Below are 17,994 nucleotides of genomic sequence, written 5' to 3' on the forward strand. Positions count from 1 at the left end.
GAAACCGAGAGATTGATATAATTAGTAAGTGATATTGAATTTAAAAACTAAGTCAAACCTTATAAAGGAAAGAATGAAATTGACCAGAGAAACTAAAATTGCAAAAGAAAATAAGATTGCACTAAGGTTTATACTATGAACATTTCTTCCACTGTCCTTCAAGCCTAGAATGTATTTCTATAACATCAATGCACTCTGATGTAAATAATAATAATCCTTGAATTTGATTATAGTGCTTTATCACGTTGTTGAGATGTCTCAATGCACTTCAAGTGAATTGACTGTATATTTTGTGTGCAAAACATGGCAGCCAATTGCACACAGCAGTGTCCCACAAACAGTCATGGATTGAATAACCAAATTATTTCATTTTTTTATTTTATTGATTTTATAGAAATACCATTGGGGATATAATGACTTATAATTCAAACCTTGCAAATCCTGCTTTCTCCCTGGTCCAGCTGCTAAATGTTCACACCTCATTAAACTAACATCATTTTTTTTCTTACCAATTTTCTCCTGAGAACATTAGTAGTTTTCTGGGTTATGGTTCCCTGAGTATTAAGCACATTCCCCTACCTTGGCCAAGTCACCATGATTCATACAGAAGCCTTAATATTAAATGTTAGCAGGCTGTTTGACCACAGGTTGAATCATAGCCAAGCACAATCCTGTCCTCACCCAATATCCACATGCGGATTTTCAACAGTTGTCGATTGATTTTCTACCCCCTCCCACCCCAGGGACAATTATAATAATATTAATCCTTGCATTTGATATAGTGACTTATCACGTCTTCTTGACCTCCCAAAGAGCTTCACAGAATATACTATAAAGTGAATTGACTATATTTTGTGGGGAAAACTATTAGTGGGAACCTCGGTAAAGATCAGATAACTCAGCACAAACCTTGGAACTTCCTGTTTCACTGAATAAACTCACTGAGCCAACATCAAATCCCAAACAGGTGAAGGCGAGCTAGTGGCTCAAAGAAAGACGATTTCTTTTTTTAAAAGGTTCTATACTGAATGGATGACTATGTGGGTGTTTGAGAAGCTGGATGATTGTGTTGGCATTCAAGCGATTGGATGATTGTGTGTGTGGGCGCATGAAACACTGGGGATGAATTTACAAGTGCTGGGGTCTGGTTTATATTCAACTGAATTTTGCCTTAAAGCTATTTTCTCAACCGGTAGCCTGCAATGTGCTATTCAAATTTCTTATTGCTTTTTGGAAATCTGGTATAGAAATACGTTGCGAGGATATTATTTTTTGAAACTGATCAGTTTTGCTTCAACCTTGTAGGGTGATTGCTTTTTTCCCTCATTCTGAACAGGTGACAGTTCAATTTACAGTAACAATCTGGGCAGATGTCTCCATGTCATAGTTTGCCATTTTTCTCAAGTTGTTTGTCCTCAGCTTGCCAATACTATCTTTTAGAAATCTAATATTAATGGTAATAATAATCCTTGCATTTGATATAGCGCTTTTCACATCTTCCAGACGTCTCAAAGCGCTTCACAGAATAAACTGTAAAGTGAATTGACTTGTATATTTGAAGGCCAAAATATTGAACTGATAGTTGACTGCTGACGCTTTGTATTGATTTTCCTGCTGCTTCCTTCAGCAAGGTACTTTTCAAGTGATATCAGAGCATTTATTACAAAACTAAATCATTGTATAAAATGCCTTCAGAGCTTTTATGATGACCTATAAATCTGTAGACACTGGACTGACTGCTTTCAGGCTTAGAAGGAAGCTGAAAGCCAGGAGGTGAGTAGCTGGACCATTATCTGGCACTGGTGTTGTCAAACAATGACTTCACATCGAGCTACCTTTTAAACAAACCTTGTGTCGAGTGCAAGACCTGTGGCTTGATTACAGCAATTAGGATCCTTATTAATCTGTATTATAGGATAGCTATAAATAGACTTGCCTTGCTCAATTGTGAAATCAGAATATGAGAAGCCAGGTGTTGAAATATAGGTAGCTGGAAGAGATATAAAGTATTCTGGTTATCAAAAAAAGTCTGCATCAACAAGCATTGTTGCATCCACTTTCCTGCCACTGATGATGCTCTGAAAACTAATGTTGAAATATCATACTTGGTGGATCTTTGCTACAGGACTCAACAAATGGTATTAGTGGGAAAATGATGATTTTTGAATGGAATAAAAACTTTAATTGCACATCAATTCTATAATTGTCCCCCAAATACTTATTCACATAAATCTAAAATTGCTCCACTTTATTACCAGCAACTCAGAAACAAGACGAGATGAGACAAATATAGACTAAAGATGAGTCTCCGAGATAAAACCCCTGTATTGAAAGACTCCAGTTGTGCCGGAGTTTAGGCTATGCAGAAATTTTCACCAACAGTACAATGTGTAGTTAGTTTACTGAGTCACACAGGTCTAAAAATGCTCTGTATTACGCTGAGTGAACAGTATTTGGTTGTATAGTTTAAAGTTTGTATCTATTAAATATAGTTTGCTTAAAACATACCACAGCAGCACATTAAAAGCTAAGAAGTGACCAATAGGCACAGGAGTGGTTTGACTAGTAATGTGGAAGGTAGATTGTCTTCATCTCCATAAGCAACATCACAAAGTGTTTATCATCCTTAGAAAATGGTAGAACCTGTAAAAGATGTTCAATTCAGACCTGTGGTCAGTGCTCGCATCTTGTCACAGAGGCAAATGCTATGATGGTGTGAGAACTGATAAGGTAATGTATATTGGATTATTTTTCTGTCCCTCTGCAGAATGGATATTTTAATCTTCTGAGCCACATTGACAATGTATGAGCACACACTTGTTGAATTAAGATTTGAATGTCTGTTTGATTTTCAGTAAAATCAACTGTATTAAACCATCAACACTCAGCTACAGGCCTTTTTCCTGTCAGAACAAATGCTGATTGTAAAGAAGTTAAGATTCGAGACAGCGTTTATTGTGCTGCAAGTGCATGGGCTCTCGCACTTGCTTATAGGTAAGTGCAGTTGTTGAAAACATATTATTTCATGGTACTAGCTAAGTGCTATTTAACAGGAACATTTTATTTATAAATATTTATTACACTTCCATTCCAAGTCTGGTATCTTGTAAACGGAAGCGTCATCACTATTGTGTGACAACAGTACATTTTAATGTTCACACACATTTGAAGAGTTATCAATGTGGGTTTCATTCATTGACTCTAGATTTATTGAGTAAAATTAAAAGCATTGAAGATTTCACTCTAGCAACGTAATACGCAAATAAAATAGTTGGCAACACATACTCCTCACAATTGGAATAATTTGTCTCGCAGTTATCAAAGTTAAAATTATGCCTTGTCTGTTCAACCCCCACCCCCGCACCCCTTCCCTGATCTGGTAATATTAGTAAATTATATTTAATGGATGTCTGCAGTCTCTTAACTTTTCCCTGCTTTGTGTGTTTGATGGTTTATCTTCATGATAGTTTTGGCATTTTGTATGTAACTAATTTTTTTTCACAAGTGCTAGAAACATGTTTGCTTCAAATATGTTGCTGGCGGAATACAATTTTCTGTATCAGAAGTGCTGGCAGGTATTTTAAGAACAAAGCTGGTGAACAAAATATCAATGGTTCTGTTAGACATCAAAGAACAACACTGATGGTGCGGAGTTCAAGTGTGAAATTCAAAACTATATATACACAGATTTTTAAAATCCATGTTGCCAATAATAATACACAAACATAATCCATGTGATCCGTATTACTACCAAGGTACACAACACAAACATTATATGGTCCTCCCCATCTGTTGAGGAGGAATTTTGATCTGTTTGTGTAATATAAAATATATTTACATAAATTAAAATGGTTTCCAATCAAAGCAAAAAGGCAAATTAGACTATAAAATATAAATCTTTCACGCAATGTACATTTCCATTGACATCAACAAGCCACCGACTAAATGACACCGGAGATTTTTCTTCAGCTACCTGATGTTTAAATATGATTGATTTTGGTGAGTTTCTCATCTCAGCTCTGCGGAATAGAGGTGGACCCATTTGCTTCAGCAATTTCTCAAACCACATTAGTAATGTTTCAGCATTCCTGGGAAGTTCCAATGTATTGATCACATAACCAATCAAAGAGACTTAATAGTGAAAAGACTATGTTGTAAACTGCAGGTTATCATTTTCCTATATCAGCCATGGCTGTAATATTGCCTGTATGCAGAAAAGACTTTACCCACCCACTTTGTTAAAGATGAAACAAAATGATTCTTGAAGATTCATATAAACTACAGTATTGAACTGTTATTGGGTTTCCTACATGTAAGGAAGAGATATAGGACCCATATGAAATTGATGCAACTGCTAATCATACTAAAGTATATGTATGACTGTGCATTGGAGAAACATTTGGTTCAATGAGTACTGGTCATGTCTGTCTTATTGAGTTTGTACTGCTGGCTTAGTCTTGCCTATTCCTGTAGTTTTAGCTTATAGGATTCTTGATTCCTTGGTTTACAATTGTACTTAGTGTGTTTTTGAATAGTAGTAACATATTTTGTTGCCTATGGCCTGTAATCTAAGTGGCCTTCTGTGAAATTGTTAGAAATTAAAATCGAAGCATGGTCATTATTTTTAAGATTGTTGGTCAGGGAAGATTTGGTCTTAGCTTTCAACTCTTACTTTACTTCGTAGCTGCTTGTGGATGGGTGATGTCAGTGTTGGCTCTAGTATTTTCTTAATAGACATGAAAAGCAGCACTTCTTGGTAGCATGCACATCACTTTCTTCTGATTATATCAGTTCTTCTCCTGAAGGAGGTGACTCATACTGTGGATATCCTACTGTACTTTGCTAAGTGCTTATTCTTTGTGATAGATTAGAGAAAAGTGTCTGTAGGCTTTTCAAACTGTGGGAGGCACTGAATCAGATCCTGTCCTGGACCAATGCCCATAGAAGCGCATGTTCCAGCAGAGTAATTGGGCAGAGATGTGGCTGGAATGAATCCTCATAGGCAAGAGGCCAGCATTAGTATCATATTGCTGCCGCAGCTAAGGTTAATTTACCCAGTAAAGTTCAGAGCTTAAATTTAGCACCTTCCTGGACTGTGTGCTTTAGTACCACAATCTGGTGACATTTATTTACAGAGGCAACAGAAGTTGGGATCAGTGACTTTAAAATTTAAGGCTCCATTTATGTATATTGCTGACAGTACGATTTAGTTGCAGAACTAAATTAGTTTTGCTACGAAGGCCACAAAGTGTAATAGTGCAGATTTGTGCTTTCTTTCAAAGACCAGTGTCTGTAAGCTTCTATGGAACCTGTCCAAGTACCTGCAAAATTAAGTCAGTTGGACATTTGGGTGCTCCTTATGGATGTTCTGCAGAAGGAAGTTTAGATTTAAATTATTTGAAAAATGTGGACTTTTTCTTTCACTAAATGTGTTTTCTTCACAGAAGGATCCTCCATTTGATAGCTAGACTGTGCTGAGATAGCTGATATTATCCCCATAAAGCTTCCTCTTAATCTAATACAATTTGACTTTAATGTGGAAATCTGGAGCAGTGAAAAGGTCATTAGTGTTGGAAGTGTAAAAATTCCTGGTGGATATGATTGAGGCACACTATGTGAGCAGAAGGAGCTTTATCTGACATGGGAATCCTCAGTGACTGGCTGATAAAAGTATTCCATTCCCTAACAATGAGTCTCACGTTAATAAATACAAAAAAAGGCCTCCATAAAATAAAGTATCCTTTTCTTAAGTGACCCATGCAACCCACGTGTCATCCTATAACTCTCCTTATTTCATGGAGTAACTTAATCTTTGATTTATGGAATTTTCAGTATCATCATCAATGGCACTTAGTATATAATGAAGTGAACACGGATGACATTAGTGTGTTTCTTTATTTGATCAGTGTTTTACATAAAAAGCATTTGGGCAATACATTTTTAATGTTGCAATTATTTTAGATTCAATGGTAATGTGCTATATTTCTGAATTAAATTCAAGACACTTCGTTTCACACCAGTGAATAATGCATGACTTTCTTTTCTCATTTTTGCTTAACTCATCACTTTGGACAACTTACAATTGCACCGATGTCATGCCAATTTAATACCAAAAGTTAATAGTAGGATTGCTTTTTGTTTTGAGACCATCAAGCTAGTATAATGTAAAAATGCTAAACCTACATTATCCCATTTATTAAAATTTTTGAAAGACTTGTCTAGCAAATGTGGCTTAAAAAAAAATTACCAAGTGTGAACCTGTGACCTGGAATGTCCCTGGTTTGATCGCCAGTTTATGCTGAGGCAGACAAACAATGAGAGTCTCATCCTCTTGAGCTGGGGAAGGAAAAAAATTGTGCTGAATGTTCCTATGTTCTCCTTTCTTTGATGTTAACCAATGTTCATTATTTGAAAGTTCACGTGTAAAATGCAAGTTCATTCTAACCCTTTTCTTTCAGAACCATCCAGTGATGGTAAAGAAAGGGTTAAATAATGGCCATTTAATTGGAGTTGGAGAGTATGTCCATACTCTAAGAAAATAAGCAATTCTTTCATCTTCGTCATTCATTACCTTTTCTCATGATCTTTCCTTAACTGAATTGATCTATATTTGTGATAGCTGAAATAAGTACAGCTAATCTATCATATTATATCACAACTTTGCAATCGTATCCTTTCAACAGTGTGGTTGCCATATCCATTCCAGTTGCAGTTTGCAGGCTGTCTTCATAGTCATCTTTACTTTATATTCTGCGACATTGCAGACTTAATTTAGTTGAACAGACCTCTCTTAGGAAATCAGCAGCATTGTTTAAATAATTAAAACTTTTAGCTTTGGTCCATTCACATTTTTTTTTAATCGATTCTTGATACTTACCCAAATGAACTAACTTAATTAGCCATAGCTTTTGCAGTCTGTCGGTTGAGACCAAAACCATAGAATCATTAATTTCTAGAATCGGGCTTCTCAAGGAAAATGTACCAAAATATGCATCCCTTCTTGTGCTAATTTGCAGTTAACTTACTTGAATTGCTTTCTTGCTCTCCGTCAACTCGAGAAAGCATGCTAATCCTGATTTACTGTTTAAATGCACTTCATTTTTTAAAAATGTGCTGGAAAGAAACAATGTCTGAGTAAAAGTACATCTTTTTTTTAAATACAAAATTACATTTGTATAGAGCCTTTCACGTCAAGAGGATGTCCCAAGGCGCTGGAATAAGGTTCTTCGGCCATTTTAGCTCCTTAAATGAACAAAACCATTGCCAAACATCTGGTTTTATCAAGTCAAGTTAAAAGCTTTTTGTTTTATAACAATTTACCCCAGTATTAGAAAATCGGATGTGGTGCTATTAAAGGCCTCTAAATTCATGAAACAATGTACAGTAAGTAGTAAGTAATCTATTTGTTTGCAACCAAATAGCTTGAAACATCATATCACTTCACTTGTGGGGTATCAGTAGCATGTAATTTTTCTCCCTCTCCCAAATGAACCAAAATCTTTGTTAAGTGCTCCTTTCATGAAAAACAAACGTTAGAAGAATAGTAAAAAAAAGTGATATTTGAGGGATGCACTTTGTCACAGCAACAAAATGAACCCAAAACAAAAATCTCTTTGGATATTGAACTGTAAATAGTACAGTTATAATACAGAAATAACTGCAATAAACAAACTGTAGACATATAGTTACTGTGCCATGATTGGTGATTCTGCAATTGTGGAATTTTTTTCCTTGGTTGGCATATTATGTGCTTGTGAAGATATTTATCTATAACTGATATGTCTTTTCAATACATAAGCTGTGTGTTAAATTAAGTTCCCATGATTGTTGTTTTCATTTTAATTGTTCCCGAAATTGTCATACAGAAAATCACTATTGTATAGCTATAAAATGAGATGTCATTATTTGTCAATCTCAATTGGTATAATCTGTCTTTTATTAGTTAGGCCTGAAATGATTCTTTACGTAGCTACCAGTATGTCTATCTGTGAATCTCTGTGTCTGTAATTGGCACAACGATTTAAACATTAAAGAGTGAACTTTTTAATACAACTAGTGCAAAATAATATATTAATTTTAGCAATTCTAAGTAAATTCTCAAAGTAAAATAAAGCACATTTCATAGTCTATGTAAAGTGCGATCTTAGAATCAGTAGGAGACTCACTCAACACAGTCATCCTGTAGCAATGGATGATTCTAAGTAAGTGATTGGTAAATCATGGTCTGAGCGATGTGGATTGAGAAAATCAAATAGAAAATAGAGCAGAAATGAGAAAATCACAGGGATAGTCAAATGATACAAATGAAAGAGAATATAGACAATTGAAGTACAAGAGAAATACAGTATCTCATTTCATAGTGGGATAGTGTGAATTGTGTTAGTAAGCCTCCAGTCCATGTAGAAATCTATGACAATAATAATCTTGAAATATGAACATTTGTAAGGAATGGTTTGGGAAAACAGGTGGAGTTGTGTTTAGCTGCAGAAAGCTTTTTTTTAATATGAATAATGGATACCACAATGAAGTGAAAAGGTTCACATCTGCAGTGTTAATAGATTTCTAGGGTCCACAATGCAGGACAGCGGGTTAACCAATATTAATTCCAAGAAACATTAAGGTGACTGAGTTGACAGTTCAAATTGGAAATGAAAAATAAGTGTCCCTGTGATAGTAAATGTAATTTTTATTAAAAGTCTTGAACTGTTGTGTTGTGTTCATAAATTGTTGTGTATTGACTCTACAGTGCACACGCCAGTACAGTATCAGAACTAAACATCTTCAGCTTAATAAATGCTGTAAAGAAGGAGACATTTTTGATATAATGTATCAAGGATGTTTACTAATTTGGGATAAAAGCTGTTTCTTAGTGAGAGTATTCCAAGTATTTATTTACGAGATGTTTCCCGAATGAGGTAAGCATCTGAAGAAATGTTGTATTTAAGAGAAATTTCACGACTGGTGGGATGGAGCTTATTGCAGTTCATCTGGCTGGAATAAAGAGAATTCAGTTGTGAAAAAATTACCCACGTACTTTTATCATTAGGTGCACCCGGCCACGACTTTTGACTTAGCTCAGGAAGGAAATAGACTTCCAGTGGTGGCTACTGTATAATGGAACGAATATGAACAAGAAAAATGTAGAAAAGATCCATAAACACCCTTCACAATACATACTGAGAATTCATGTATTTTCTGTCAAAAGAGTAAGGAATGAAGGAGCTTGTAGTTGGACCAGCTGGCCACCTGATTGTAAACAGTTAACTTCATTAACCCAAAAAACAAAAGTAAGGGCAATAAACTGAATTGCCACATAATCTTAAGTGTTATGTAAATAGTTATCCATTCGCTTGCTTTGTACTGCTACTTCTATTTTCTACATTACAATTTCTACATTTTACAATGTCTGTAAAGAAGGATGGCTAGTCCAAATTGTTTCATTAAATTCGCAGTTTCCATTAAAACCTATAGGAAATGAATCATTGTCTGAGCAAATGTCCTATTAACATGGTGCCTATTAGCAGCCATGCAGTATAATCAGTTACAGTAATTGACTTATCAAGCCAGTTTGGACATGGTGCAATTTTCTCTAGACACACATTTGGTTGCGGCAATTGAAGAATGCAGCTTGTAAATAAAACAGAAGTCAGAAAATTATTCAAACTGAATTCAGATGCTGTGAACAAAATGGAGAGACAGAAGAAAACTACTTCCCACACAGGTATTGATGATTTCTGAACTGAATTCCCAACCAGACAAGTAAAGACTGTATTTTGTTTTAAAGGGTAGCTTTCACAGATATTTAGGCAGAATGAGGGCAACATGACCCTGAGCTTAGGGCAAATTGTGATTGAAATTCATCAAATCTTCGAAGTTATTAAACATCTCGATTGAATGTGTTTGGTGACCTGCACAATACATGGCTTTATAATAAAGTAATTCCAGCTCATTCAGATCACACTTGGGTTTTGTGAAAGCAGAATATCCAAGATATTAATTTGATATACAATAACAGCTTGTATTTATAAAGTACCTTTCTTGTAGGATGAATATGTCAAATAAATTTATAACAGTGGAGGGAGGAGAGGGTGTTTTGAAGACTAAAGACAGGTCAGCAAAATAAGATTTTTATAGAGACTTTTGAAAGAAGGAAGTGAAGGCACAAGGTGAAGGGATTCAGGAGGAGAATTCCGTAACAGCTGAAGCTTGGCCACCAGTAGTGGAATGGACAGTGCATGGAATGAGCAGTAAACCAGAGTTGGAAGTTGGGCTGGATGAGATTGCAGAGGTAGGATTTTAGTTGATCTGTTGGGGTATTGGAAGCCAATGGAGCCTGGCAGGATTGGGATAAGAGGTCTGGGGAGCTTGGTGTGGGAGAGAATACAGGCTGGAGTGCTGCATGAGTTGGAGAGCCTAGGGTTAGGAAGGGTGATGAGCATAGTTGGTGAAATCTAGTTTCGAAGATAAGGTGAGAAACTTCAGAATTGATCCTTGAGAAAGAAGTACCTTAATGAGCTAGATTGCGTTTTCCCATTTTTCATCTTATTTTATTACTTTTCATTGATGAAACACAAATGGTTAACAACACTTTTGTGGTTTCAATTTATTCGCTGGACAACTGACAAAATATATGACTGTAGTTGAAAATATAAGCTGAATTTACTGTGGTTCACACTACACAAAACTGTTGTTCACCTGCTGAATACATTTAACCTAGTACAACTTTATAAATAATTCAGCCGCCAGTATTTAACAAATTTGTACAACCCCCTTGTGTTTCAAACACATCTGTCTTCGTTTATGGTCATGGTAATCTAGTACTTGATCTTATGCAAATATACAGAAGATTATTTTGACAAACTATGAACTTGTCAACTTGTGGAAAAGGGCAACGCATCTATTCAATGTTAAATTATTAATCTTGAATGCATTGATACTTTTCACTAAGTGGTTTAGGCTTATGTCACAAAGTTAACTGTTTTCATGTAATATTGTAGGTGATGATTCTATGACGTGTTTTTATGAATACTTGATACCTTTAAGTTTTAAAGATTTTTGATTTTGGTGCATCTTCTCTCTCTTGCCCAGGCGGCTTGATGATGACAAGGGACGGACCCATGAGCTGGAGCACTGTGCAATAAAATGCATGCGAGGAATTCTTTTCTGTTACATGCGGCAATCAGAGACGGTAAGCAAGGAATATTAAGATTGAGTTCTCTTTCAGTGCATGTGTGGATGGTGTGAAAGGTTAATTTAGGACAGTGTTACTTTCTTTATGGCATTTCAGTAAATAACTCTTAATGAAGTTACAACTGAGAATCTCTTATTTTTTGTCAGTCAGTGAGATTGAATCAGTTAAATCCTCTTACAGTTATCTTTGCTTGGAGTTTCAGAAAGAGATTTCACAAAGCAGCAGTTTTGTGTGTACATTGCATGTAAGTCAGTTGTCAGAGGGATTTAAGCTAAGGCAATGATTCTTTACATAGTGGATAATTGATTACTGAAAGACTGTGTGGCAGTATGTACTAGCATTTTATCCTTTCACCTTTGAAAGCTGGTGTCAATCTAGTCCAGAATGATGAAATAAGAGTGTTCTCTCCATGAGCTGTAAGACTCATTTTAAGAAATGGGTTTTAGCAGTTTCAATCTACTTATTTATCGGTGCATTCCTAAGCACAGCTGCTCAATGTTTGATGCTATATTGCCAACCACAGACAGTGATACTACATCAATGACTGGTGAGTGCGTGGGTGCTTTACTAAGTTGGAAGTTAAGTTACATAATTTGGTAGAGAAAGGCTTGTGCTGTGGAATCCACGCATTGTTTAAATGGGACAAATGCTGTGTTGTGACCAATGCAAAGTTAGTGGCAGAGTAATGAGAACCAAGGATGTTTGAGATCATGATAAAATGCTCAGAGTTATTGGATCTGTGGCAAATCTTATTTTTTTTCTTTAAAAAGATCCATTCACGAAACATTACATACCTTTGTCACGTATTTTAAATTAAGCATAGTTTATCTGATTTGTGATACGTGATTATGACGAGACAGGGACACTCCCTATTCTGTTTTTCATGTCTCAGGTTTGTTGCTCTGGAGTTCTCTGTCCCTTCAGTGCTGCTGCAATACTTCTACTACACTCTTCAATGTAGTCCTCAGCGGTTAGAGCACAGTCTAATCTGTGAAGCGCTTTGAGTTGTCTAAAAGACATGAAAAACGCTATATCAAATGCAAGGATTATTTTATTATTATTTTTATTATTAATGCATTCTGTCCAAGTTCCTCTATCTTAGAATCTTATGAGTTTTTTTTTGGAAAATAGGTGGAATCATTCAAGAAATCTCCAACTTCATCAAATTGCCTCCCTTCTGTCTTCAACATAGAAACGGGTGAAAAAATGCGTAATTTTGAGACGTATGGACACCTTCAGGTAAAAGACTTCGCTAGTTTATTATTTTTACTGTTCACCGGATTTGTATATTGGGTCAATGCAACTGCACTCTTGCCATGAGTTAACCTGTGGGTGAAAAAGAGGTGGCCCACTTTGTGACTGAACAGCTGGTGGCACAACCCAGTTGAGAAAAAGATTGTGAAGCATTCCACTTCTAAATAGAACATATAAGATCACATACACAATATATTCTCATGACCCCCCCCCCCCCCCCCCCGATACACACTGCCTCTCAAAACAAAATGAATTGTGAAATGCTGGGATCACATGATAAGTTTCGACACACTACAAGGTTTAGTGCCATTACTTGAGCATCACTTGTAGTGCAACAGGTGACTTAATATAAATTCAACATTATTATGACTGTTATTTACTGGTTACTGATTACCTTAAGAATTTGTGCACATGTGTGAATTGATTTGGGTGATTCATTCAGCAATAATTTTGCGCCTTGACACTTCAGATTGACGCTCTCGCTCTGTTCCTGCTCTACATGGTGGAGATGATTTCCTCTGGGCTGCAAATTATCTACAATACAGACGAGGTATGGTTTATTAAACTGAATGATGAGATATCAAGGGAATAAGCACTTTTCATTGCAATAAAAAAAGTACTGTTTTTGGCTACGTTGATTAGTCAAGAGAATTTATCTGCTGAACGGCTCAGCCAAAAAAACTCCCTCGTCCAATCCAAATTGCTAATTTCCAAAATGGTTTGGAATTTTCAATATACTTTGCATTCTACATATATACTAGATTACCTTCCAAAAAATGGCAAGAGGTTCAAACCTGACAATTTTTGGTGTTACAGAATTAAAACCGTTGAATAGGAATAAAGCTGCAAAAATTACTGCCACTCACAGATGAGAAGCACTGAGGATGACTCCTTATCTTTATTTGACAAATTTGTTTTTGTCTTGAAGTTGAATACACAAAGAAACACTGAGAGTAAATAAATCTTTATTTATTTCCTCACTGGACGACACAAGAACGCTGCTTGATTATTGGCTTGTAGGTACTAAGATTTATTAAATCATGATAAGCTTCCAAACATTAACGTGTCACATTGGAATCAGTGCAGTTGGGATTAATGTTCTTCTCTTGGTTAGAAATGAAACTATTAAGCTTGCTGAGTTCCGCTTGCTTTGAAGCAAATTGAGCTTGATTCTAATGTTGTCGTATCTGCAAAACATTTGGTTTGCTTTCCCTTCATGAACCACGAGCTAATAAAATTTTCTTCTGTAGTTTTATACCTTTAAGGAAGTCAGAGGGTTCTGTTCAGTTTGAGGTTTTCATAATGAATGCAGCCAGTAATTATGGTTTAACAGATCCATGCATCACAGATGAAGAACACAATTGAAGCGATGTTTTAAAGCTGAACGTCTGGAAGTTAAAACCCGTAATCTTTCAAAATGTCAGATGCTTAATGAAATTGTGGGCAGCAGCCGAAGAACAGAAAAATGAATCATAGACGACAAGAAACGAGACCGTGCTAAATTTGACGCCGCAGCATTTTATGTGGTGACGTCCAAGTTAAAAATTTACCATAAAAGTGTAATGAACAGCACCACTCACTGTCAGTTGTGATAGTTACCGTGCAAACTGCGCTAGTGGTGGTTTCAATCATTCTGCCTGGCACAAGACTAACTTGTTTTTTAAAAATGTGGACAAAACTATTGAAGAAAATCATCTCAGATGATCAGCTGGAGCTTTTTCCTGGGCTTGTTTTTTTACAGGAAGCCGGTATGGTGGTTGATTTGCATAGTGATAAACCTGAGATTGTTGAATATAATACAAGGTCAGACATCAAGTCCTGGATCAGAGCCAACTTTCTACAGTAGAACATCAACAAGTCCGAGGCTCTCCTGATTGGCTTGCGCCAGCGCCTCCACACCTCAGACACTGGCAGCATCAGCATACACGGATGTACACTTCACCTCCCCAAGCCAGTCATGAAGCTAAACATCTTGTTCGACCCCTAACTGTCCTTTCTCCCCCACATCCATGCCATGACCCGCTCTGCCTTCCCCCACCTCCGCAACATTGCCTGACTCCACCACTGCCTCACCCTTCAGGCTGCTGAAACCCTCATACATGTCTTTATTATAACCAGGCTCGACTATGCCAACACAGTGCTTGTCAGCCTTCCCAACTCTTCCATCCACAAGCTGCAGATCATCCAGAACTCTCCAGATCGTGACCTGTCCTGCACCAGGCTCCCCATCCCTCAAAGGATCGAGTTCAAAATTCTTGTCCTCACCTTCAGGACACTCCATGGCCTTGCCCCCTCCTACCTCTCTGACCTCCTAACCCCTTATCAACCTGTCCGCTCCCTCCACTCAGCAGGCTCCGTCCTGTTCCATGTCTCCCGCCCGTCCCATCCCACCATCAGCTGTCGGGCCTTCAGCCTCTCTGCCCCCACCCTCTGGAACTAGATTCCCTACACCTCGCTCCTCCCTGCCTTCTTCAAGGTTTCAAGCCCGTCCTCTTTGACCAATTGTAGCCAATTGTACACAGCAGTGTCCCACACACAGTCGTGGGTTGAGTGACCACATTTTTTTTTAGGGAGAGGGAGGGATTATTACCCCCAGAAAGCGGTCTGCCAATCAATTAACAAACGGGTTCCTACTTACTGCAAGGGAAACAGAGATGTTTATGTGGAATAAGGAAACTTACCTAAGATTTCGTCCCGCCTGTGAATCGATCCCAGGTCCTATCGCTTGCGAGGCGAGCGCACTAACCAAAATGCTACAGGACTCCATGATACCGACAGTCACAGACACCCGCACGCGTACTATTCCCTAAACCTTTGTTCTTCACTTGTAATAATAATATTACCTTGTACTTACCTTAATATAATTTTTTTTTAAAAAATGGGGTGTAAAGGATTATTTTGTTTTAACATAATAGGTAACTTTCATTCAAAACCTTGTTTACTGTTTGGAAAGATCCTACCGTACTCCAGATTTTGGGATGTGGGAAAGAGGCAGCAAATACAACAATGGCAGCACTGAGCTGCATTCAAGGTATTGTTTTTCTCATTTTTTTCCGGGCACATTTAAATCATAACTTGACACACAAAATGGGAACTGCGTTATATTTTTCCCGGAATTGCTTCCTGGACACGTGAACTTGCGTTAAACCTATTACGTGTACAGCATTCAAAAGAGAGTCAAATAATTATCTCAGAATTGATGAACTGCTAAATTATTTTGCTGAAAGAAAATTTGCAGTACTCCACAGGAGGAATATATTGCATTCAATATGGTAGTGATTGGAAAACCTCTCAGGTTTGTCCAAATGCTTCTGAACAGATTCAAAGATTAAACAAAACATTGTTCCGAAATGTTCAGCAGACTTTGTGACAAACTGCATATTGCACACACCGGAATACAAGAATTTTTGCTAAGATAATAGAAGCCTTAAATTAATTGAAGCATCTTTTTTGAACTCTCTACGGCAGTCTCAGAAATTGGACAGCTTTCTGTAATGTTTATATTCGGAGCAAGGTAAATTATTTTTAAATCTAAACTTGTCCAAGCAGCACATTGGCACAGTGAATCCATGTAGTGCAGGGTGGCGCAGTGCTCCAGGTCACAGAGGTAGGGAGGAGCAAGACCCTGGAAGGCTATAAAGGTGAGGACGAGAATTTTGAACTTGGTCCTCTGTGGGGAATGGGGAGCCAGTGTAGCCAGGCGAGGATGGGGATGATCGGGTCACAGAGCTCAGTGCAGGAGAGGACACGAGCTGCATGGGAAGGTTTGTGGTGGAGACAAGGAGCGTCGCTTATCCTCTCCTAAACCCCAAATGTGAGACTCTGAGAAGAGGAGCTTGGGACAGTCCTTGTCCTCCAGGCTGACCTTGGAATAGAAGGACAATTGTAGCTGAGGCGAGGGCAGAGCGGGAGATTTTGATACAGTACAGCCAGATCTGACGATGGAACACTAGCTTGGATTTGTGCCAGGTGCATTCAGCGGCACGCACCTGCGATTTGATGGAGCGAAGGTGGCTGGTGTACCAGGAAACCTAGGGAGACAGAGGCAGTGTGGGAGATGACGGCAAAGGGTGTTAAGGGTAGTAGCCTTTACAACCTTATTAAGGGATCCCATTCAAAATCAATCCATTTTAGATACTTCTGTTGAAACTACGTATTTTCATTAACAGCATTCCTTTTTTTCAATTTTTTTTCAAATTCTCATGGCTGCTGAGCAACTTATGCAATATATGCTGTGTAAAATTGGAATAAAACATTGGATGGAAAAAATAAACAAATAAAATCTCATTTATTGAATGCTGTTTTCCGATTTATTTAGTTATTGTGTTATCAGTTATTACTTTCCAGCATTTTGAATTTAAGATTGACTTTTTATAGCAGTGGTGTTCCTTGTTCACTAATTTAAATACATTTATATCTGCTCCATCGCCAGAAAAATTGTTTCAGCAAAAATGTGCCTTTTGGTATTTTAGAATTGATTTTGCTTGTACTGAGATCACAGGAATTTCACACATGTTTTTTTTTAATAGTTCGATTGGTTTAGCTAAAGCTGTGCTCGAATCAATCAGTGGTTTTAACCTCTTCGGGAACCAGGTATTGTGCATGATATTTATTGCTTTTTAATTTTCTTACCTAAAATGCTAAAACTGCTTTTCCCGTATGGGAGAAGTCAAAGATTATAAAATGTCAAGACACAATGCATTGCACTACTCTGAAGGAGTCTCTCGTGGTCTTGCAGGATCCGGTTCTTATCTAAGATTTATTTATATTGGTTAATTACTATACATCATCCAAATATGAAAATTAAATTACATAAGGCCGAGTAATTGCATTTTAATTACTTTGGACTTATGGGATTTGATGAAGAAAATTGGTTTAGCTTCATTTCATTTTGCAGAAGGGTATAAATATAGTAGCTCCTTTTTGTTTTAGTGCAATACATTGAAATAGTTGTCATATTTATATTTTAATAATTGTATGGTTGCAACTCTAAAGCTTGGAGTGAACTCAATTATATTGTCTCGCCTCTAAAGAACCTATTAACCTTCTGCAAACTTGTTTCAAGTTTAATATTTTTGTGAGTAATGTGTATAAATATTTTAAGTTTAAAAGTAAACCTACTTGAAAAGTAATTTAATATATAATGTAGGTTTAAACTAATAAAATGAGTATGGGATCACAGTGAAGCTATATTTTTTAGTTTTGTCTAATCTGGTGACTTTGAAGTGTTTCATGATTTGACGTGGGACTTGTGAAGGTTGGTCTGAATTCAGGATAAATTAGTTGAAGTGACAGAAGATAAATGAAGCCAGGAATTCAATATAATTCAGAATTAAATCCTCATGTTTATAAATTATAGCAGGATTAAGAATGGGAGGATCTAAACCAACATGCTAAGGCAGGAAGATACTACAATAGGTTTTCGCCCCATTGAATCTTAATTCATTCTGATGCAGCCTTGGATAAAAAGGGGAACATGCCCAAATGTACTCTGCTCTGCCTTGAAGCAGAGTCGCATACCACAATTGTAATAAAAATAAGCCCATTAC

At 37.0% G+C, this 17,994-nt stretch overlaps 1 protein-coding gene across 3 annotated transcripts in view; it reads left to right on the forward strand.

The window, feature by feature from the left end:
* phkb (phosphorylase kinase, beta) overlaps positions 1–17,994 on the forward strand; it is a 77,863-nt gene that overhangs the window by 16,292 nt on the left and 43,577 nt on the right. For all 3 annotated transcript variants that reach the window (XM_007889421.2, XM_042340237.1, XM_007889420.2), the window contains exons 3-8: positions 2,856–2,994; positions 11,089–11,188; positions 12,323–12,430; positions 12,915–12,995; positions 15,361–15,476; positions 16,975–17,038. In XM_007889421.2, coding sequence (XP_007887612.1) covers positions 2,856–2,994; positions 11,089–11,188; positions 12,323–12,430; positions 12,915–12,995; positions 15,361–15,476; positions 16,975–17,038 — 608 coding nt within the window. The remainder of the gene's footprint in view (positions 1–2,855; positions 2,995–11,088; positions 11,189–12,322; positions 12,431–12,914; positions 12,996–15,360; positions 15,477–16,974; positions 17,039–17,994) is intronic.

The sequence above is a fragment of the Callorhinchus milii genome, unplaced genomic scaffold, assembly GCF_018977255.1.
Source record: "Callorhinchus milii isolate IMCB2004 unplaced genomic scaffold, IMCB_Cmil_1.0 Scaffold14, whole genome shotgun sequence".
NCBI classification, from domain to species: Eukaryota; Metazoa; Chordata; class Chondrichthyes; order Chimaeriformes; family Callorhinchidae; genus Callorhinchus; species Callorhinchus milii.